The 22,415-nt window shown below is 60.6% G+C and overlaps 2 protein-coding genes across 2 annotated transcripts; one reads left to right on the top strand and one right to left on the bottom strand.

The window, feature by feature from the left end:
• Positions 1 to 2,195: 2,195 nt before the first annotated feature.
• LOC142414106 (cationic amino acid transporter 2-like) lies at positions 2,196 to 7,547 on the top strand. The gene is made up of 12 exons (XM_075511006.1): positions 2,196 to 2,568; positions 2,682 to 2,837; positions 3,100 to 3,268; positions 3,536 to 3,672; positions 4,023 to 4,245; positions 4,742 to 4,878; positions 5,267 to 5,369; positions 5,501 to 5,643; positions 6,064 to 6,230; positions 6,867 to 6,975; positions 7,229 to 7,315; positions 7,387 to 7,547. Exons 1-12 carry the CDS (start codon positions 2,196 to 2,198, stop codon positions 7,545 to 7,547), a joined length of 1,965 nt encoding a protein of 654 aa, XP_075367121.1.
• A 1,148-nt stretch (positions 7,548 to 8,695) lies between these two features.
• Positions 8,696 to 18,251, bottom strand: CCDC69 (coiled-coil domain containing 69). The gene is made up of 9 exons (XM_075510034.1): positions 17,954 to 18,251; positions 12,747 to 12,810; positions 12,136 to 12,302; positions 11,804 to 11,879; positions 11,541 to 11,614; positions 11,205 to 11,306; positions 10,705 to 10,824; positions 10,364 to 10,461; positions 8,696 to 10,151 (listed from the first exon to the last, which is right to left on the bottom strand). The coding sequence occupies exons 1-9, from the start codon at positions 17,999 to 18,001 to the stop codon at positions 9,983 to 9,985; spliced, it is 918 nt and encodes a 305-aa protein (XP_075366149.1). The 5' UTR covers positions 18,002 to 18,251; the 3' UTR covers positions 8,696 to 9,982.
• Between the last annotated feature and the right edge of the window lie 4,164 nt (positions 18,252 to 22,415).

Consider the following 22,415-nt stretch of genomic DNA (forward strand, 5'->3'; position numbering starts at 1 on the left):
GTGAGCAATTGCATTGTGCATCACTTGTTTTGTACATTCTTTTATCATTATTATTTTCTCTTCCTCTGCTGTCCTATTAAACTGTCTTTATCTCAACCCATGGGTTTTACTTTTTTTTTCCCAATTCTCTCCCCCATCCCAGCTGGGGGTGGAGAGTGAGGGAGCAGCTGTGTCGTGCTTAGTTGCTGACTGGGGTTAAACCACGACACAAGTTTTGCTTGGGCTGAGAGCTGCGGCCCCAGCCCTGCTCCCAGGGCAAGGCTGGATGGGTCAATGATGGATGGTGCTGCTGCCTGCTCTGCTACAAGCTGCACTTGGCCTGCTTGGGTACTTCTCTTCTTCATCAAAGGCTGCTGCCTCTATGCAATGGGGCAGCAACTGGGGTCTTGGTGTCCAAACACTGGGGAAGTGCAGGCAGCCTCAGGGCTTTGCTTCTGGGAGCTACAGCTGGATGTGCTGCTGCAAACATCCCATGGAGCTGGGTCTGTGCTTCTCTGCCTTGCTGCTGCAGTCAATTCTTGGACCTGCAGACCTCCCTCTGTGTTCCCCAGGGACAGCTCAACCTGGGTGCAATCACAGCTGTAGGTGCACGCACCCCTGCATCCTGACCTGGCCATGTTTCTGCTCCTCTCCGCCTGGATTTCCTCCAAAACCTGCTCCACGGACTGAGATGAGGGAGTGGGGACAGAGGGAAGGGGATCCCCCTTCCACCTGCACAGGCAACTTTGAAATGTTAATTAAACTCCCTAAATAATGCCTCTGAGCCTATTAGCATTGCAGGCTTGTGTGTATGATTTGGAAGGCGTTGTGGGAAAAATATTTCTGCATAGATTTCCCATTGTGCAGCCCAGAGCGGTGGTCAGTGGGAGGAGGGCCAGGGCGCTCCCAAAAGGGATTTAAGGGGAGAGCGTAACTGGGGCTGCCTGGTGCTCGTCCTCCCCATCAGCTCACAGCTGGAGCAGTTTCCCCGAAGGATAGCCGGAGTAAGTAGTTCGTTTGCAGAAGAAGGGAAAATCATCAGGGCGAGATGCCCTGGGTGGGACTGGTGTTGTGCAGCGGGTGGGTGCTGCTGGGGGGGTGGGAAGGCAGCCCCAGCTGGCCTGGCCTTGGGCAGGGGCTCTCCAGCCCCCAGGAGACACAGCAGTTGTCCTGGAGGCTGGGGCTCCCTGTGCCACAAGGGCTTACAGCTCCCCATCCCGTGGGTCAGGGCGGTCCCTGTCCCCTCGGGGCTCCACGCCGCAGCAGGGACCGCATGGCCCGGTGATCCCCGGTGCGTCTGGGACCTGCCGGTGGGCAGGGTTTCCAGCCGGGTCCCCGGCCCTGTAAGTAGCAGATTATGGGATTTGAAGCGTGCAGCATGGACTTTGCTTTGGTGCGAGGTAACGTGGAGGTCCTGGCAGCACCGTGTGGATGTGGAGGCATGCAGCCCCCCTTTCTCCAGTCCTGGGAGCTCCTGGGGAAGGACGGGCAGGATGGGGGAAGGCACACAAATCTCAGGCGTGCCATACCAAGCACCTCACTCGCCCCAAGCACAAATATCACACAATTCAGGGTTTCTGCTGGGCTGACATACCCATCGGTGACCTGAGCAAGCCACAGCACTACTGTAGGGGCTGATGGCCCAGGGGACCCAGTCTCTGTCGAGCTGCGCCGTTGACCCACAGTTACGGGTGCTGTGAGAGCATCTTCGGCTGAGCAGATAGGTCCTTCCTGGTGCACTTCAAGCCCAACGGCTGCTCCAGGAGCAGAGTATCTCCCATCCCTCTTTGTCTCACCCAGTTTCTGCATTTCAAATAGTGTCAGTGTCAAAGCTGGGACAATGCTGGCTGTGCGTCCCTGCTGGGGATGCTGCTGGAGCAATAGGACTTTCTGAGCTGGCAGGGGGACAAGCAGGTGTCCTTCTCCCCTCCCACCATAACACAAATTGGATGCAGCCCAGCAAACCCCAATCATGCGTTGCTCCACTTCTCACCGGGGGTGAGAGAGCAAAGCAGACACTTTAGCCCCATCTTGCTCCAAAATGGGCTGCTTTTCTGGCAGAGACAGAAAACAGGGAGCACCCAGGGAGTCCAGAAAGCACCGTGTGGATGGTGGGAGCTGCAAGGAAAACGTTCAGGCTGGGTTTGGGTCACATCCCCAGGGCAGTGCCCGTGGGGCAGCAGCATCCTTACGCCTGCTGCTTTCCTCTCCCGCAGATGCCGTGCTGGGGCTGCCTGCTCTCTGTTTCGAAGATGCTTTGCCGCAGAAAGCGAGTCCCGGCCGGCTTGGAGGGCTCCAGCCTTCGCCGCTGCCTCTCCACCATGGACCTCGTCGCCTTGGGAGTGGGCAGCACGCTGGGGGCTGGCGTCTACGTCCTGGCAGGGGAAGTGGCTAAGACCAGCTCTGGCCCGAGCATCGTCCTTTCTTTCCTGATTGCAGCCATGGTGTCTGCTCTGGCAGGGCTGTGCTACGCCGAATTTGGGGCCCGTGTGCCCCTGGCCGGGTCTGCCTATCTCTACAGCTACGTGACAGTGGGCGAGCTGTGGGCGTTCATTGCTGGGTGGAATCTGCTGCTGTCCTATGTCATCGGTACAAGGCCCTTTTGATCCCTCCACCTTTGCTTTGCATTGGTGGCTTTGCTGGGTGTCATTCCCAGACTCCACAGGGCCACCATCGCTGCCCCAGCTGCCACCTCTCCCCAGGTACTGCCAGCGTTGCCCGGGCCTGGAGCGCTACCTTTGACCAGATCCTCGGCAAGCAGATGGGGAGGTTTTTGGGTGCTCACGCAGCCATGAGCTCTGTGGGGCTGGCAGAGCACCCGGATGCCTTTGCTGCTGGCCTGGTGGTCCTGCTGGCAGGTAGGATGCCTCCCCCCGTGCCACTCTCCATCATGTAGGATGAGCTCCTCACCCCACCATGGGCTCTTCAGGATGGTCTGACCCCTCTGAGGCTTTGCCATTTCCCTGAGCAAAGAATGTGGAATACAAGGGGAATCTGGGGAAATCTGCAGATCCTCCTGACTCTACCGCTGTCCCCCCTTTTCCACCCTCTCCAGTAATGTCTCCCCTGGGCGTGGTGTCAACCAGGGGGCTCGGCCAGTTTTGCTCTTTTTGTCCCCAGGACTTCTTTCCTTTGGAGTGAAGGAGTCCACCACGGTCAACAAAGCCTTCACAGCTCTCAACGTGCTTGTCCTGCTCTTCGTCACAGTGAGCGGCTTCATCAAAGGCAACCTGAGCAACTGGAAGCTCGGGGAGGATGACCTGCCACGGGCAGCTGCCCATGAGGCTTGGTATGAGGGGCACCACTCTGCCTGCGCTGCCTTCAGCGGGCGATGGGGATGGCTGGGTCATCCCCCTAACACGTTATCCCAGGAAATCCCACTTTCTCCCATTTCTCCCTGCCCTGTTGGCAATGTGTCAAAGAGCCAAAGTCCTAAGCCCTGCTGGGTTGATGCTGGAGAGGTGAGCAGGTTGGATGGGCTGTTCAGCCTGGCCCCATCCTGGCACCCCATTGCACTGACCCCTCTGCACTGCCTGACTCTTCCTCCTCCTCCCAGGAACCAGTCCGTGGCCGACAACATGACCAGTGCCTTTGGGGTGGGAGGCTTCATGCCCTACGGTTTCACCGGGATCTTGGCTGGAGCCTCTGCCTGTTTCTATGCCTTTGTTGGATTTGACTGCATCGCTACCATGGGTGAGGTGGGGAGAGATGCCGGCGGGACCCTCCCCTGCAGGCGGGGGGGGCCGTGGCAGTCTTTGTCCCCGCGGCCCCAGGAGCTGGTGTAGGGCTGGGCTGGGAATGGGCACGTTGCTGGCTCTGTGCCGCAGCCGCTCTCTCCTGCCCTCCGCGCTCAGAGGAGGGACTATAAGAGTCCATGTGGCATGACTGGGCTAATCCTGGAGCAGAGACAGTCCCTATCCCCATAACCTTGAAGCCTGGGAGGTCTAGTGGTCCTTGCTGGAAGGCCTCTGTGTCCTCTCTTGTGGGGGGATACCAGATATTACATGAGCATCTGTTTTTACAGCTGAGCTTGTCCTCCCCAGGGGAAGAAGTGAGGGACCCGCAGAGATCCATCCCCATAGGCATCGTCCTCTCCCTCCTCATCTGCTTCCTCGCGTACTTTGGGGTGTCTGCTGCCCTCACCCTGATGATGCCCTACTACCTCCTGGACACCATGAGCCCACTCCCAGTGGCTTTTGAATACGTTGGCTGGAGCAGTGCAAAGCATGCTGTGGCTGTGGGGTCACTGTGCGCCCTGACGACCAGGTGAGGGGCGGCCCCTGACAGCAGCTCTGTGGCTCAGAGCAAGGTTGCATTGGAGCTGTAACACATGCAGGAGCTATCCCCAACCCCTTCCTTCTGACTGCCCTGCTCGGCCAAAATCCCTCAGCCCTTGCTCACAAACCCCGTTGCTCCCAGCCTAGCCTCTCCTGATCAAGGAGAGCAACCAAACCCCTTGGCATGCCACTTATAGCCTGAAGTTGGCAGAAGTGGTTAGGTGTTTGGTGGCACCGTGACCACAGGAGCAGGCTGGGATGTCTCGATGTGCACAGGGCTCCCGGTGACCTGCAGACATCACTTCCCTGATACTGTCCCTCATCTGATGGTGAGGGAGGTGATGGTCTTGTGAGCGTGGTCTTGAGAAGGTCATGGACTGTACAGATGAACGGGGCTTCCCTTGGCACCCAAGGAGGAGCAAAAGGCAGGATGACACCTCCTGGATTCCTGCCCTCTTCTCCCCCATCTCCTCCCCTCTCTGCAGCCTCCTGGGCTCCATGTTCCCCATGCCACGGATCCTGTATGCAATGGCTCGAGACGGGCTCCTCTTCAAACCTCTGGCCAAAGTTAGTCGCCGTCAGTGCCCGGTGGTGGCAACGCTGGTGTCTGGAGGAGTGGCAGGTGGGTGAGCAATTGGGTTACTCCTTAACCTTGAGCAGGGCTTGGTGGATGTCCTCTTTCAGCAGGACAACACAGACCCCCTAGCTTGCCAGTAGCTGTTTGAGCAATATCTCTCCACCCAGAGAGAGGTCTCCTCGCTGTGGGTGAGGACCATTTGGCCTCGATGCTGTCCCGGACACCAGTTCAGCCTTTCTGAGCTGCCAGGCAGGAGGTGGCAGGATGCTTTGCACTAATGACTGAAGCATCACCAGCTCATCGAGGTGCTTGAGTCCTGTTGCAGAGGGTGTCAAGGGGACCTGGGGAGGCAGAAGGAGAGCATGGCTGAGATGGGCACAGCAGCAGTGCTGCCAGCTCTGCCGGGAGGCTGAAAGGGCTTTTCGTCCCACAGCTCTCCTGGCCCTCCTCTTCGACCTGAAAGCCCTGGTTGACATGATGTCCATCGGCACGCTGCTGGCCTACTCGCTGGTGGCTGGCTGTGTGCTGCTGCTCAGGTGAGACTGCTGGGGACAGGGGATGGGGCTCACCCAGCTTCTGCTGGTGGCCATGCCTGGGGCAAGGCACTGGCCTTGGTGCACTGCAGGTGCATGCTGACGTGCCTTGATGTCCAGTATCTGCTCCTCAGGTATCAGCCTGAACCCAGCACTCAGGACACTCCTGCAGGGAAGGTCCCGGCTGTGCAGCTCTGGTGGGACGATCTCCTCCGTCTGCCTCCACATCCCACCCCGTGCTCTTCTGCTGTGGTGGCCTGGGCTCTGACAGCCGTAGGTACGCCCGGGCGTGATGGATGGGCTTGGGAGGAGGATGGATGGATGGATGGATGGAGGAGCCGGCATGGGGGGGACCCACAGGCGACATTGCTGCTGTAGCACAGGCTGGCAGGTTCCTGCTCGCTGAAAACCGCCCGGCAGCGGGACGCAGGCAGGGCCTGCCTGGCTCCCTCCTGCCCTCTCCCGACTGCCGCACGGCTGGCTGACCTGCTGGGGCCTCGGAAAACCTCCCGCTCCCTCTGCTTCCAGGGCTGTCTGGAGAGAAAAGCTAAACCCACCATGACAAGCCACCCAGCCCCGTCCCCTGGTTGTCCTTTGTCTCTCCCGCCATGGCAACCTTGGGTGCTGCACCCCGGGAGAGGGAAGGGCTCAGCCCAGGGAAGCGCTGCCCTGACACGCTGCCGTGGTCCCTCCGCAGCCGCCCTGGTCTGCGCCGTGAGCTGGGTGAGCAGTGCCGGGCTGCCCTGCCTCCGGGCCGGGGGTGCCTGGTGCATCGCCGCTCTGGCTCTGCCTCTCCTGGGGATGCTGGTGGCAGCTCTGCTCATCTGGAGGCAGCCTCAGAGCCGGGAGAGAGCATCCTTCACGGTGAGCACACAGCCTGGCTCTCGGGGACCGTCCCCAGGGAGGAGGACCTGGGGAATGGAGAGGAGGCGAGTGCCGCAGCCCCATGGGGAAAGGGTTACGTTGCATCGGGAGGTGTTCCCTCTGCTTCAGGACAGGCAGACCTGCTGCATCCATGTTGCACAAAGCGCTGTTGGAGGCATCAGGCGGCTCACGGGGTTCTCCATAGGGACTGTGAGGGCTGCCTGGTTGTTCACCCCGTGTCTCGCAGGCCACAGGGGCACCTCCTGCAGCTCCCACTGAGCCCAGTGCCTGCGGCACGAATCGGAGCTGCTCTTCAGTAAAAAGAAACCCAGTCCTGACACCCTGGTTTGGTTTTGCTGGTGGTTTACTGCCTCCCCTTAAATCCCACAGCACCTCCTGCCCCGGTGCAGGAGCTGTCAACCCAACCACCCTCCACGAGCATCCCCCTCCAGCACAGGCTGCAGTCCCAGCTTAGGTCTCCAAGCCTCACAGCCCAATGGCTGGGCTTCCCCTCGCCTGTCGGCGATGAGCCAACGCAGCAGAGAGCCCAAGTGGGCTGTGAAGACCTTGCCCATGGGCTGGTTGGTGCCTCTGGGTGAAGGCATGACCCTGTTGCCTTGTGCTTGGTCCCTGCAGGTTCCCTGCCTGCCCTTCCTGCCGCTCCTCAGCATCACCATCAACAGCGTCCTGATGGCCCGGCTCAGCGCAGCCGCCTGGCTGCGGTACCTGCTCTGGATGGCCATCGGTAAGCCCGGCCACCCTCAAGGTCCTGGAGCTGGTGGCAACCTCTTTGGGTGAAGCATAGGTGGTTTGAGAGCCCGTGGCATTAATGCTGGCTGCAGAGCAGTGGTGGGTGGATGGAGGAGATGCTGAACTTCCATGTCAAAGGGTGGCAGGAGCACCCCATCCTCTGATGTGTGGCCCAAAGGAGTGGGAACTTCGTGGCTGGGAGGGGAGGGAAGAGAGAGAACCCCCCCCCCCATTCTGCCCGCTCCCAGGTTTCCTCATTTACTTTGGCTACGGGATCCGGCACAGCGCCGAGAGCCGCCAGCCCGAAGGGGCAGCCCCCCGGGAGCCACCGGGAGGCACGGCCAGGGAGATGGCCCCAGAGCCCTGCGGGACCGCGCGGTGCCCATCTGCTCCGGGGCAATAAAAGGAGACAGGCTGGTCCCCGAGCGCCTGGCTCCCTCCACCCTGCGCCTGGGGGGCAAAGAGGCCCTTTGGGCTGAAGGTCCCGTCCCGCCGAGGGGCACAGCCCTGCACGAGCCGCAGGAGCTGTTTTGTCCCGAGTCTGGCGAACCTCCCCGAGCAACCTGAATCCTCACGGTGAGCAGCCTGCCGAAGGAGTTTTGTTTGGAGAGGATAAAGCCGACAAGTGTTTTTGCTGCTGTTATTGGGTTGGTTTTGTTTTTGGTTTTTTTTTCCTTTGAAACCTCTCCCTGCAGCCCCCTGTCCCCCCAACTTCCCCCCGTCCCCTCGCCCACCCTGGCCTCTCAGCTGCTCACGGCAGAGTGGAGTGGTGACTTCTCGTGCTGTCCTGACCGTCCACGCTGCCGTGGCACCCCGAGGCCGGCAGGGCTGACCTGCCTGGACCCCCATGACTGCCAAGGCACTGCCTGGGCTGGGCTTTTTCCTCCTTACCATGGGGAAATCCTTTTCTGGACTCATTTATTCTTCCTCCTCGGTTCCCAGCACTCCCCTTTCCCAGAGCCGGGCACATTCCTCCAGGTCCCACACAGGATCTGCCTTTGGGGCAGTGGGACATGGTACCAGGTGCCCAGCGCAGGATGCCAGACCCCACCAGCCTCATCTCCCTTTGCCCAGAGATCCTGACCCCTTCAACCCCAGCTAGGCAGGATTTGCTGGGGCAGCAACCTGCCCCATTTCCCCTGCTTTGGTGCTACAGCACCTGGGGTTGCTGTGCAAAGCTGGAGGCTGCCCCACCACCCGTCCCCAGAGCTGTGGGGATGCAGGGAGCAGTGGGGATGCAGGGAGCAGTGGGTGCCCTGGGGGGACGCTGCTCTGACACAACAGGCACCCCCATTTCCCACTCTGGGCACCCCGTGGAGGTGCCCGGGTGAGAGCCGGACCCTGCATCTCTGTTGCCTTCCTGGCTGCCTCATTCAGCCAATATTTTCCGCGATAAGGATCGGCACAAAGGACGGATGCGGCTGTTGCGGCGGCCCTGCTGGCTTGGCAGGGCTGGGAGGGTCGGGGTCTGCCCTGTGCTGGGAGCCCATTGAAATGAATGAAACAAGGGAAGGAGCAGGAAAAGGGGGACCGGCAGCGGGGGCCTCCTCTGGGGCTCCCTTGTTGTGGCTTCGTGGCCCCTGCTCCCACCCCTCCCTGTTCTCCCCCTGCCCCAGGTGCGGGGCACACGGCTCCACTGAGAGATGTTCCTGCACCGGTCCCCAAAACCACTGACAGGGGATTCTTGAGGCTGCTGCTTCTTAGAGACTTGTAATTGTTACAGCCAGTAGCACGTTGGCCCGGTGCACACACATACACACACGCACAGACACACACACACCCTCCCCCCCCCCCCGGCTAAAGAGCCCTGGGGAGGGGACAGGCCAGTGACAGCCCCCAGGGCAGTGACCGTCCCACCACACTCGTGCACCCAGCGGAAAGTGCTTGTGCGCATCCAGCCCTGAGCCGCGGCCCCACAGCCGTGCTGGCAGCATCTTCCCCCATGGGGACGTGCTGGCTCAGAGCAGGGAGGGATGTGACCTGCTGGCAGCCACCGCTGAAGCCTGCTTCCCCTCGGGAGGATGCTCTGCTCCCCATGTGTGCACCTCCGGGCACGCAGCCTCTGCCCGGCTTCAGGGGAGAAGATGGGGCTGGTGGTGCTGCTGATGGGCAGCGGGGACAAAGAGGGCTTGGTGTCTGTGTGGCGGTCAGCGGAGGCACAGCTGGGGCGCAGGAGCAACCCCTGGGAGCCATTTGCTGAAGACGGAGGAGGCGATGGGGAGAGGAGGGCACGGGTGGGAGCCCTGCCTGGCCGCCCTCCCCAGGGAGCGAGGCAGGTCCTGGGCAGGGGAAGCCCTGCTTTCACTGGAAACGGCAGGAGTGGGTGGCATTGGCTCGGAGCAGCCTGAGCAGGAGGCTGAGCCCCAAAACAGGACAGGTTGACGTGGTCTGTGGCAAGGGCAGTGCCAGAGGTGGTAGATACACCCATCCCTCCTGCCCTTTGCTGCCGCCCTGTGAAAGCCTCCATGGCTCAGCCCTGGGCTTGGCCATGCACTTCCCAGGGATGCTCCCCAGGGAGTGAGGTACCGGAACACCACCATGTCCCCAGCACCCTCCTCATCCTCCCGATGCTTGTCCCCGTACCATTCCAGTGACCGCCTCGTCTTCCTCACCTCCGTGCCCCCGGGCAGCACTGATGTTGGTTATGCTCAGAGCCAAGTGCTGGGTCGGATCCAGCCCAATGCATGTCTGTGTGTCCTGGCTGACCCCTTTTACCCCCAGAAAGGCCCCCACAGCCTCCCACCAGAGGAAGGGGTGCAGGGATGGCACAGGTGGGTGGCCGGGGACCCCCTGCAGCCCCGCATGGGCTGGGGAAAGGCAGGCGCAAGCGTCCTGTGAAATGCTCCATCGCCCCGGTCGGACAGGGCCACCCCGAGGGCTCGGCCGCCCCAAGGGCCTGCCCTGGCAGCAGGGGCACCTGTGAGAGCGGCCCTGGGCTCCCACGCCCAGAGGAAAGCCCCGACAGCCCCCCCCGGCAGCATGCGGTGCCGGTCGGCGGCGTGCTACGTGGCGATGAGGGGCACCTCGCCGGCAGCGGTGGGGAAGGGGGAGCCGTCCCCGCCGTTGAGCACGCGGTACAGCAGCTCCTCCTTCTCGTGGCGAGCCTGCTCCCGCAGCTGCGACTCCTTCTCCAGGGCCCCGCGGGCGGCCAGGAGCTCCTCCGACAGCTGCCTGCGGGCAAATGGCATGTGCTGCCGGAGCCGCTGGGCAAAGCGCCCGCGAGCCCCCTCCGCTCCCCGCAAAGCGCCTGGTGGCACCACAGGCTGCAATGTGTTCCCTCCCTCCGCTGCCACCTCTCCTCCCACTGGAGATGCCACCTGCGACTGCTGTCACCCTGCCACCGTGCACTGGGGAGCCGGTGGACGTGTGGGACCAGCGCTTACCTCGCCATGACCAAGTGGTTCTGGGTGCGAACCTGCAGGTCCTCGTTCTCTTGCTGGAGGGTCTTCACCTTCTCCTCCAGCAGAAGGTTCCTCTCCGCCTGGAAGGGGGACACGAGGGTGAGGAGGGAGCCGGAAAGCGCCTCTGACCTCCCCGCTGCCCCATCTTGGGGGGAAGGCTGGCTCGGTGGGAGCATGGTGGCATTGCACCCACGTCCCTTCCCCACTCTGAGCCCACTAGGCTCCATCCAGCTCCACTTCAGCTGCAATTGCTGGATGGGATTCAGGTGGGGAGAAGAGATGGAAAGAGGAAAGCCCACCTGCAACTCCCCCTTTGAACCCACCACAGTCTCCAGGTTCAGCAGCCTCTTGTCCAGGCTGTGGATGTGCTCGTTCTTCATCTCGATGACGAAGTGCAGGCTCTCCAGCTCCTGCTCCCAGAAGGGGCTGGGGCTCCCGTGCTCCTGCGGGGCACAGGGGATGCGGCAGCTGCAGCGGGGTGGGCGCTTGGGGCATCTGCCACAGTTCACCCCTCCACGCATGACCCCAGCAGGCCAGTGCTCTTGGCTGGGGTCCTGCATGGCCCAGGATGGGTTTGTACCCACAAGGCACCACATTTCGCCCATCGCTTATGTTCAAGGCACGCTAACAGCCCATGCACCTCCCAGGGATGGGGCTTCGCTCCCCTCTTAAGCTGTCCTGTGCCCCCCCCTGGCTCCAGCCCCCCATCCCCTGCTCTCAGGGTCCATCGGAGAAGCACCCCTGGCTATGGGCCAGCACCCTGGAGCAGGTCCCCTCCCTGACACCCCCCTGCAGAGGCCACCGGTCCCGCATCTCCCTGTACCTGGATGTGCCTCTTGTAGTCTGTGCTCAAGAGCGACTCCTCCACCCGCTTCATCCTCTCCTGGAAGGACTTCAGCTGGGAATTCAGCGCCTCGATCGTCTCCTAGGGCAGCCGGGGAAGAAGCAGGATGGGAGGTGTCTGGGATTCCTTCCTGAGCAGGGGCACTCCTGGGCTATCGCACCTTGATAACCCCAGGGCTGGAAGAGCCTGCGTGGTCCCCAGGCACACCAGGGACCGAGATGGCCACTGAGGAGCTCAGGGCACCATGGCAGAGCCAGCAGACGGTCCTCAAGCCCTTCACGAGCACCCTCTCCCCACATATTTCTCCACGGGTACCTGTAAGGCTGCCTGGGACCTGTGGTGGGACTCTGCCAGCAGCAGCTTCTCCTGCTCATGCGCTCTCTGGAGCTCTGCAGGGGGGACGTGAACTGAGCATCACCAGTGCGGGGACATTTGGGCAGCGAGCCCCACCTGAGCCCCACAGTGCTGGGGAGCAGGGGGGCAGCATCCCCATGATCCCGCATGAAGCCGGAGGGGCACCGGCAGTGGGGGGGAGCGGGCAGGGGGGCTGCAGGGAGCCCTGCTCTCCTGGCACGCACCTCGCAGGGTCTCCGTGTGCTCCCTCCTCAGGGCATCGAACTGCTCCTCCAGCTCCAGGTCTTTTCCCTTTTCCACCTGGGAAGCAGCGAGATGACAAACCCTATGTGTCTGACCTGGCGTAAGGGATTCTCTGTCCCTCCCCACGCCCCGTGACGCATTGCCAGACCCGCACTGCTCCGGGCTTCCTAACCCCTTCCTAACCCCTTCCTTCTCCTGAAAACGGGACAGCCCAGCCCAGCGTGTGCCAGGTCCGTGATCCTGGGAGATCCTGGCTGGCCACACGCTCCCTGCCCGGCTGCTGCCCCCAGCAGCACTCGCCTTATCGACCGACCTGGATGTTAACGTCCTGGGCGATTCTCGTGGTCCCTGCCCGGCCGGCATCCCGCAGCCGCTCCTCCTCCTCCTCCTCCTGGCCTTGGAGGAGTCTCGCGCTCTCCGTCCGCTCCTCTCGCAGCGCTGCCTTCTCCTTCCCATCCTCAGGCGATAGCGTGGCATTGGCTGCAACGCAAACGTGGCTGAAACAGCACCGGCCGCATCCTGCTGAGCGGGCTGCTTGGATGTCCTGGGCAGCCGACCTGCCAGCGCAGTGGCCTGGGTTCAGCCCCTGTCCTCTTCCCACTGGACAGATACCTCCCCTCCATCTCCCTGGTGCAAATTAGCACTAATTGGGATGGCGCAGGCTCAGAGAGGACAGAGCTCGTCAGGCCTCCTGCCCTGGGGACGACCTGTCTGCCTGAGAGGATGGGATGCCATCGTCTCTGGGATGACATCACGTCTGCCTGCACCAGCGCCATGTGGAGGCTGCAGCCATCATCCCCATCCTCCCCGGCCCCGGCGTAGGCTGGCCGCCCTGGGGTCTGTCCTATGGGGTCTGTCCTACTGCTTTCTTAATATCACACTGAGAAAGCACAGTGCGGGGGGAGACACACATTTTCTTCTCACCGTTCTCTGTCTTCAAGGCCGTGAGCTCCTGGGAGTCCCTCTGCTGCTGGGCTTTTAGCTGTCTCTGGCAGAGAGAGAGGGGGCTGGAGCAGGGGGGGACAGAGGGGGCAGGCGGCTGCGGGCAGAGGACACCCTGCAGCCAGGCACCCTGCGCTGAGTGTGCTTCAGCCCTGCTACGACACGGGTGCTCGAGCAGCAGCGGTCCCTCCCCGACGCCCTGCCCTCTGCCAGCCCCGAGCACCCACGGGTGCGCACGCGCTGCCTGGCAGGCAGCCCTGAGCTCGTGCCGTTTCCCTGCGCCCTGGATGCTTCGCCACGCGGCATTCGCCGCCGGCTGGAAAACCTGGGGGATGCTCACAACCCCCCCCCCCCGACATGGTGCTGGTGCAAAATAGGCACTGGCAGCAAAAAATTTGGTGGGGGAGAGCAGGCAGCAATTGGCAGGGCTCCGGCGCTTCCTTGCCACCCTCCTCCTGCCCTGTCCCTGCTGCCTCGGGATGCTCAGGGTCAGCCTGGTCCCTGGCACCTTGCAGCACCCCAAACACACCCCTCTGCCAGTGCTTTATACAGCCGGGCTTTGACACAGTCTGTGCTGGAGCAGAAGTGAGAAATGAAAAATACCCATAAATCAGAGGCGATGCCGACCCCGTGCACGGCTGGCAGCAGGCAAGGGCTGGCCGCGGCGCAAGCGATGACCTCAGGAGCACAGGAATGTGCTGCTCAGCCCCACGTACTCCCGCACGCTCCCATTGCTGCCGCGGGGCTGATATAACCCAGAGCCGGGAGCTGCCTTCAGCAGCACTGCTCTGTGGGATGCCTTCCAGCCCTGCATGGGTTTAATTTAGTCACTTGGAAGGGAGGAGGAAAAAAAATGGAGATGGATATATTTTTATCTGTTGCTGAAAGATAGAAGCAAAGCTCGCCTGCTCTTGCAGCTTGGCCTCCCTGGTGTGGGGCAAATCTCGCCCCTGATGCCCATCACCGGGTCATGCTTCTGGGCAGGGGTGCGGATGCACCGTGGGCAAGGGAATCCACCTGCAGACATGTTGCTGCTCTCCAGCCCCCAGCAAAGCTGCCCCTAAAAACACCGGTCCCTAACGAAACCAGCCCTGCAGCCCGTGGGGTGCTGGGGACCCCGCTGTGCTGGCTGTGCCCTGTCTTGGCCCCGCTGTCGCGGCGGCATGGCCAAATACAGACCAGATTAGGGAGCCTGGCTTGGGAAAAAAGTGAGGCAAAGCAAACAGTCGTCCCTGCCTCCGCCTCCCCTGCAGCCCCCCTTCTGAAGCTGGAGGAAAACTCTGAGCCTCTGGGAAGCCACGGCTTTATCTTCCCTTCTATGGCGTGAGCAGCCGTGGCGTTGAACGTGGCCCAGCAGCAGGCGGTCAGGATTCGCAGGGTTTAATCTCGTTGTCGACACAGCTCGCCCTGCAAATGCGGGGTGCCCCGGGATGCCATCGAGCCTCGGCAGCCCTGCCTGCAAAGGGTCCCCAGGGTCTCCAGCCCGCCCCCCGCGCCCATCTGACGCTGATGTGCATCCCACTGCTATTTAATGTACCCTGTGTCCCGTGCTGGGTTTTGGAGTCTGGTGGGAGGTGGGTGGATGAGGCAGTCAGGGCTCCGCAAGCCTGGGGGCATCACGGGAACCTCAAAAGCACACACACACCCCCACACCCCCTCCCTCCCCCCGGTTTTACTGCGACAAAGCAAAGGCTGTGCGGGGGGACTGTCCTGGCACGGTGGGGTCACACAGCCCTCAAGGGTTTTGGATGATCTGAGCCTTGCTGGGAGCGGGATGCTGGTACCTCCTCCAGGAGCGATGCCCAAACCTCACCTGCCCAAACCACACCGCCTCGGCTGCGTGCGTCCCACTCGCTGGTGAAGGCGATGCCCAAGGACAGAGAGCCCAGGGCTGATCACCCCCATAGCATGGACAATGTCCCCAGCACGGATCCAGGGCACTTTCACCTCTCCCCCATGCCCCAAACCCAGTGGGACGGGGCCTCAGAGCCCCTCAGCCACTCAAGGAGGATGATTTGAGACAACTACACTGAACTCAGAAATGGCTAAAGGGAGCAAGAGGTATGCCAGCATCAGCAGACGAATCTAAATACCTGCCCTGAGGCTATGAGCAAGGCACCCTTCCTACCTCTAGGAGCAATTAAAATAGTGTCTGGAGCTAATTTTACTCCTAAGCACTCAATTGTCCTTTGGGATGAGAGCTCCACCGCCAAAGCCATGGTGAAAAGCCAAACGTGGCTGAAAACTAACTGAAATATAGAGGCACCTTCTGCTGCTACTTCCAGAGCAGCACGTGGCACCCGCGTCTCTGGTATCGCCCGGAGCATTTTGGAGAGCTGGAAGACAGTCCCGGTATCCACTGTGTGTGAAGGGAGCAGGTTGGGAGTTGCTCCAGCTGGAAGGGCTTTGACCCAGGGAAGAAGCAGCCCAAAATGTCCCGCAGGTTGCAGGCCGTTGGCAGCGCTGCTTATCCTGTAAGGTCTCAGGATGGAAACCTCTGGTTTTGGCTTTGAGGAGGCTCATGCCAAAAAATACCTTCTAGCTATTAAAAAAAAAAAAAGTATCTACATTCTTAGAACTGAATATTTCTAATGGTCTGGAGCAAAACTGTTTATGGATGGATTAATTGGGATTTCCAGCAGAACCTGAGGCATCTCAAAAGGTGCCAGCGGTGGGGAGCACCCATGCAGAGGCAGCCGGCACGGTGCAGGCGGCTGCGGGCAGCTGGGTCGGCTGCAGCCTCTGCTTCAGCTTTTAGCGTGAGGTGGGGTTTTGTACTGTATTTTTCTTCCTCTTTTCCTGTTTTACAAGTATGTTAAGCAATTAAACTATGCAACGTTACCATCAGCACGAAATCACAAAGAGGCAGGAAATGAGCGTTTAAATCCTGATTCTGCTCCTGGGGACAAGGTTTTGCTTTGTGGCTGTAGAGAAAGGGGCCAGGATTTGGCCCATGACCCTAAAATCTGCCCGGCACCTGCAGCAGATGCTCAGCGCTGCCAGAGCAACGCTGGCACAGGTCTGTGGGACCTGTCTTCGACTCTGCTGCTGTTTTTCCTCCGGCGATGGTTGTGTTACAAGATGGCTATCACCTCTCGTACAGTCAGATCTGTGCCGCAGACCGTACGCAAACCCTTCATGCCGTTGACAGCCCCGAGTTTTGCATCCTGACCTTTCCCTGGCTCCTGCTGCTACATATAGTTTCTATATCTCCAAAATAAATTCACCCCAGCCCTGGAAGGTGGCCAAGCCCCAGTCCTGATCTTTCGGGAAGGCGTCTTGGCCTCTCTCACGCCGGCAGCATGGCTGAATGGCGAGCGGCCAAGCACGGGTGGATGGAGCCGGGAGGCGAAGGGACCCCTGGGGATGATGCCCGCAGCTCAGGGCCGGGCTCTGGCCATGGCACCTGCGCCCGTGCCTCCTTATTGCCCTGCTGCCCGCGGACCGGTGACGGAAAGGACAAGGCTGCCAAGCCGCCTCCCCCAGGGCAGGCAGCAGCGCCTGGTATGCCGTCCACCCACTGGACCCAGCCCGGCATGGGCTCCCCAAGGTCACCTCCAACCTGGGACCGGCCCCAAAAGCCTCCGCAGCCCCCAGCCCCATGACAGCCCCCAGCCTGTGACGTGCACCTGGGGTCTGCCCAGCCTCTCCCCTGGGGTTTGAGGGCTCCCCCATCCCCAAGCAACCCTAAGGGACCAGCTCTGCAAGTCCACCCATCAGCAGCGGGAGGGTGAAGGTCTCCCACCCCGCCTTTTGGTACCCTGGACACAAGAACGTGGGCAGGAGCAGCTCGATGCCTGCCCTTACCCCTTTTTACCATAAAGGGGATTTTCGGTGCTGCTTTCAGGATTAACTTGCAACTTAGTCACAGCAGCAGGGCTGTTTTGTAGGGCACAAATCGCGGTGAGCAGCGCCGCAAGGCTGAGCAGAAGAGCTTGAGAGCGGGCAAGTGCAGGAAGGGAGGCGTCTGCGGGCAAATGACTCTGACTTAAATTTCCGCATTTCGGTAAACGTGCAGCTCTCAACACCTGGGGCCTCTGGGCTGCCGTTTCTCCCTGTCCCATGCCCATTCTTGCGAGCTCTCAGAGTCACAAACCAGCCCAGAAGTGTCTGATCTTATGACATAGAGAAGAGTGGGTTTTTTTTCCGTGATACGGAGAAGCAGCCAAGCCTGAAAGTGCTGTAAATGAAGGTACTTGCTATCTCCGGGGCCGTGCAAGCTCCACGCCTGCTCCCCCCACCCATCCCAGCAGCGGGTTGTGCTTCGGCCGCATGGTCCCAGGCGGCCGAGCTCTCACAGCTGCCTCTGCAAAGGGCCACCCGTGTAGGGGGGCACGCCAGCACCGCGGGGCCTTTCCGACTTTCTTCCTGCCCCTGCCACCCTCCAGTGACCAACCCACCGACACCAGTATGCACAGCACATCCGACTTCACAAACAACTCCTGAGGCCAATGGCGGGGCGCTAAGGCAGCATGAGCACGTCAAAAAATAGTAATAATTAGCAGCAGATAATTTCTAGACCTTAACTTGCAGAAGAGCACTTCAGTGCAGTGCACCGAGATCTGCTGGGGACTCAGAGCATTCCCCCCCAGCAATGTTGCCTTTGGCACAAGGGGGGACCCAGCACAAGGAGGGACACGACTTTGGGGACAAGGGAGGATGCTGTGGGAGGATGGCAGAGGTCTAACTGGGGGAGCCCATCCCTGTCCTATACGGGACCAGCATTTCCAACAGGCATTGCCACCCCAGATGCTGCACCTCCTTTAGTATGGGCCCCTTTGGTTTAGTCCCCTTCCATGATGTGGGGGGAGAGCCCGGAGGGGTGCAGGAGGGTGCAGCAGGGCAGGTGGCTGCCAACTCCCGCCGTGCCCGGTGCCGGCTTCCCCACCACAATGCCGGTGGGGTCACACGCAGCCGGGGACAGCCGCACTGCCCAGCCCCGCTGCTCCCCGGGGCATGGGGGGACCCACGCCGGGTGTCCCCAGTACACCCCCTCCCCAGCACTGCAAGCAGGACTCCACGCAAACCGCAGCCCCAGGCGAACCCCAACTCCACGCAAACCCCGACAACACGCACACGGACGCACACGGTCGCACGCGAGCCGCGACCCCACGCGAAGCCCCGACCCCACGCGAAGCCCAGCCCAAGCCCAGCCCAAGCCCAGCCCAGCAAGCCCCCGCAGCCGCTACCTTGCCGCCGGCGGGGCAGCAGCGCAGGGCGCTGCCGGTGCAGCCCATGGAGCCCCGGCCGGGAGCCCGCTCAGCCGCGGGGCGCGGGGTGCTGCATCCCCCGGCGAGCGGCTTCCGCTGCCCGGCGGGACCGGGCGGAACCGGGCGGGACGGGACGGGACGGGACGGGACGAGCCGCCCCAGCTGGGGCTGGCAGGCAGAAAAAAATAAAAACAAAATAATTAAAAAAAAAAAAGTCCCCGCAGCTGCTCGCAGGCAGCGCCGGGAGAGGGTGCTCTGCACCCCCGAGCCGCGGGCAGGGCCCCCGGCCGCAGCCTGCCCGCCCCCGGGGCTGGCCCTGGGCGCCCGGCGGGGTTGCTCCGGCCCTGGAGCCCCTCCGCCGTGTCCCCGCCCTGGGCCCGGCGTGCTTCGTCCCAAGCAGGGTAGTGGGACCCCCCGCCCCGGGAGTGCTCTGTCCTTGGGGTCCCCTGCACCGGGGATGCTCCTGGGTGGGGGGAAAAAGGGGAGCAGGACCCCTGCACCGGGGGTGCTCCAAACTGAGTGGGGGGAGCAGGACCCCTGCACCGGGGGTGCTCCAGATTGAGTGGGTGGACCAGGACCCTTGCACTGGGGCTGGGGTCCAGCCGGAGCAGGGCTGGCTCGGTGGGGCTCGCCCTGGCGGAGCCCACCCCAGCCCCCTGGGAGAAAGGATGTGAAGCGGCAAAGGCAGGATCCATCCTGGCTATTGCCTCCACCCCATGAAGTTTCAGCTCGTGTTGGGGTAGTTGTGTAAAGGTGGTGGTTTTGGGGTGTTTTTTTCTGGCAGGAGCTCTGCTCTGAGAGTAGCTGTGCTGGCTGGAGGAGGCTTTCAGTGTGCTCCACGCTGCCGGGGGGACGGCATCCTGGCAACACCCCTCCCGAGCATCCCAAACACCCCAAATGCCGGGCCTGGAGCCAGGGTGCTCTTTTCCAGGAGGAAATCCTGCATGTTAGAAATGGGTCCTGAAGAGGTAGGAAAACACATGGATTTGAAAGTATCCTGTCTAAAAACTAATGGGAGGAAGGGCAGGTTCCTCCAAATGTTTTGGTTTTGATTCTTTTTTTTAAGCGCTGTGAAATAATAGACATTTCTAAATGAACACACATTCTGACCTGAAAAATCAACTGTTGCCACCCAGCACTGCTGAAATAGGAGTGTTTCAACCTGGTCACGAGGCTGTGCCCGTATGGAAACACTGCCAGTTTTTGTCAACAAGTTTCTATTCTGACATTTTCCAAATATCCCCTGGGAGAAGTCCAAGCAGCCCGGGCGCTGCCAGCACACTGGCGTTTCGCTGCCGCTCCGGCATCGCCTGCCTGGCCAGCGGAGGTGCGTGGTCGCCCCATCACGTGTGACTTGGAGGTGTTTTTTCCACTCTGGCAAGCCTGGGATGAGGGAAATTGTGAAACACCACTTGGATAGGAAGGTGGGGAAGGTGAGGGGCAGGGCCATGGCTGCCTCAAGTCTCCCAGGGCCTGGTGGGACCAGTTGCCTGTGGCCTCTTGGGTAGGTGCTGCTTAACCTGGGTGAAGTTTTGTGAGTCACAGCAGCTTCCTGGCATCAGCTCCCACCGCTCAGGAACCACCGACAGCGTCTCTGTTCTTATCTCCCCCAGCACTTCATACATGGCGCAAGCCTCCTTCCCCCCCTGAGAGTACTTATTTGGGCTGAGTTAGATCGTTTGTGGGATGAAAAGCTCCGTCAGTGCAAGGTGCTGGTCTCCACCTCTCCAGGGTTAATTAAAAATCCTGGTCCAGACTTTGGAGACTGAAGGCGTACAGGGGCAAGCACAAAAGCACATCTGTATTTCCAGGCTGAATTTGCGTGGCTGGGGCTGTGGCTGGGAACAGAAGCAGCTGTGTGGACAGCTGAGGAGGAGCCTGTCCAGCTGCCATCACGTCTTGCTGGTGCACGAAGCTCCAGTGGTTTGCACATGTACTTGTGATAATTTCTGGTTTTACTGGGGGTGCGCTGGGATGCCCCTGTGCCACAAAGCAGGGCTCTGGGTAGGGTTTCTCTTGCTAATGGTGGAGAAAAACCAGAGGATTTGGTCACATCAGGCTGAAGCATCACGGCAGCAAGGCAGAGCTGGGGCTAGGGGATGGGGACGTGCGGGGAGGCCGGCTCCAGCACCCCGCTCCCCAGCCCTGCACCCCACGCTGCCGCTGCGGGCTCTGGCGTGTGGTGCTCGCCATGGCAGCTACAACCCTGCGCTTCTAAAATCACTAACTTTCGGAGAAAGGGCCGCACCAGGTCACGTTACATCCTTCCTTCAGCACACAGGCGCATCTGCGAGGCTGCCTGCCAGAGGCCCTGCCTGTGCTGCCCCAAAGGTCTCTTATTTTAGCTTGATTTTAGCAATTTCTCGGTTTCTCCAATCTTTCCTGGGCAGGCTGCATGGGATGTGTCCCTGCTGGAGAGATCTCCCATCTCAGCCCTGCTTCATCTACCTCTGCCCCAATACACTGATAATTTCCTCCCTTTCCAGGGCAGCACTTAAACAGCCAGGAACTTTTCTGTCCAGCTGCTTTTGAGCAAAGCAGGGGCTTTCCATGGCATTGTTGGGGTGGGATTCATGGCTGCAACAACTCATCCCCCTCTCCCTAACCAGGGGAGCCTGGGGACCCGGGAGGCACGCGGGGCTGGGGCTGCCGGAGGCTGCTCGCAGAGGGCTGGAGATGACGGGGACCGTGGCAGCAAGGGGATTTCTGCCTGTGCAAAGACAGGAAAGTGGAGGAGGTGTGTGGCAGACCCACCTGGGGCAGCTTCGGCTTGTTTTGAAGTTTGCCCTGATGTCTTTTCAGTGTTATCGTGATCTCTCCCCAGGAACGACAGCGGCTGGAGAGGTCTCAAGGGTTTTGCCTGGAAAAGCGAGCCTAGGAAGGTTTATCTCATGCTCAGCTGAATTGCCGTAAATGGGATAACAGCTGGCTGAATGTTGAGTTAATTTGTACCAATGGTCATTTAAAGTGTTTGCCAAAGCTTATGGATAAGAGGAGTATTTATGCAAGCTGTTAAAGTGTCTCGTCTCTCTCTCCAGTTCCAGCTGGTAAGGACTGGGCAGGACGGGGTGGGTACAAGGTGGTGTCGGTGCCAGCGCGTGGGATTTCCATCTGGGACCCGGCCCTGCGTGGTCTGTGTGCAGGGTGGTCCTGTGAGCGCAGATGGGGTCATTTTTTTTGTTTCTTTTTTTTTTGCAGAAACTCAGTCTGGAAAAAAAAAGGAAGAGAAGATTTTACTGGAAGGTTTTTGGGCAATGAGCTGGCCCGTGGCGATGCCCAGTGGGTCCCGGCAGAGCTGGTGCCACGGGTGGTGGAGAGAGGGTGGTCTGTGGTTGTACCCTTCGGCCTCACGCATCATTTTTGCAATCTGTTTGCTTTTGTAAATGAGACCGAACAAACCCATTAACGTTGTCACCCATCTGTGCTGGCTGCTCTTCTTCAATGCAAATTGAAGATGTTTAACCAGACCTGCTGAGACCTCGTGACTTGGGCTTTGCATGGGTGAGATGGCTCAGAAAACTGTTTGAACTGCAGAGGATCTTGCATATGTTGGAGCCCAAAAAAAGGTTGCAGACTCCTTTGCTGGGGATCTAGGTCACGCATGCGTCTGTCTTGAGGTAGAGCAGCGATTTCAAGTCATTTCTGCCCCTGCTTTTGTTTTTCCAAGCAAAAAGATGTGGGTTAACCTGTCCTTACAGTCCTTTATTCTCTTTTTTTCCCCACGGCAAAATGGAGGGGGGAAGGATGGGAATGGGAGAGTGAAACCTTCACCCACGCTGGTTGTGAGAAGCAGGAAAGCACGTAGCGCCAGGGCCTTGAGGCGAGGGGCTGTGCTCCCCTCCCGGCCCCAAAGACGGTGCTCCAGCCGTGCCCACCCCTCTCCCCGTGCACCCCTGTCCCCATCCCTGTCCCCCCGCTGCTCCAGGGCCTCAAAGTGAAAACTAATCCCGGGGGATAACTTTCCGCCCCACTCCCGGGTGGGAGGAACAGGGCTATTTATTCCTTGCCCTTAAGCCTCCGCAGCGGATCAGCGACACAGTTGTCGCTGCCGGCATGGGGTGGGCAGCAGCATCCGTCACGGCCCCTGCCCGCTCCCGCGCCCTGCCTGCACGCTCCCGGTCAGCCTTGCTGCTAAATAAGGACGAAAGGCTAAAAATAGAGCTGAGGCAGGGGTTTGGACAAGCCGGGCAACCCTTTCCAGGGCTGGGAGCGATACAGGGGGGCTGGCCAGCATCAGTGTGTGAGGGAGAGCTGCTCTGCCTGTGGGGAAAGGTCCCACGCGTGGGTCCTAACTGTGCTGTGGCGGGGGGGGGAAGGTCTGAGACCTGTCACACTCGTGTCCTGCGTGCTCAGTTGGCTCATCCCCTTCCAGCTTTCCACAGGGAAAAAACATCTATCTGTTCACCAAAATATATGGGAAAACCCATGCTCCTGTGCCATC

The sequence above is a fragment of the Mycteria americana genome, chromosome 8 (genome assembly GCF_035582795.1).
Source record: "Mycteria americana isolate JAX WOST 10 ecotype Jacksonville Zoo and Gardens chromosome 8, USCA_MyAme_1.0, whole genome shotgun sequence".
Lineage (NCBI taxonomy): Eukaryota > Metazoa > Chordata > Aves > Ciconiiformes > Ciconiidae > Mycteria > Mycteria americana.

What these genes read in the sequence shown, in the direction of transcription:
- CCDC69 (XM_075510034.1), bottom strand. Translation starts at nt 18,001, where the DNA reads ATGGGCTGCACCGGCAGCGCCCTGCGCTGCTGCCCCGCCGGCGGCAAG. An exon ending in GCACACGGAGACCCTGCGAG is followed by an intron (nt 11,615 to 11,803) that starts GTGCGTGCCAGG and finishes TCCCCCCTGCAG; the next exon opens with AGCTCCAGAGAGCGCATGAG. An exon ending in AACCACTTGGTCATGGCGAG is followed by an intron (nt 10,152 to 10,363) that starts GTAAGCGCTGGT and finishes ATTTGCCCGCAG; the next exon opens with GCAGCTGTCGGAGGAGCTCC.
- LOC142414106 (XM_075511006.1), top strand. Translation starts at nt 2,196, where the DNA reads ATGCCGTGCTGGGGCTGCCTGCTCTCTGTTTCGAAGATGCTTTGCCGC. An exon ending in GCAGCTGCCCATGAGGCTTG is followed by an intron (nt 3,269 to 3,535) that starts GTATGAGGGGCA and finishes TCCTCCTCCCAG; the next exon opens with GAACCAGTCCGTGGCCGACA. An exon ending in CCCCCGGGAGCCACCGGGAG is followed by an intron (nt 7,316 to 7,386) that starts GCACGGCCAGGG and finishes GGGCAATAAAAG; the next exon opens with GAGACAGGCTGGTCCCCGAG.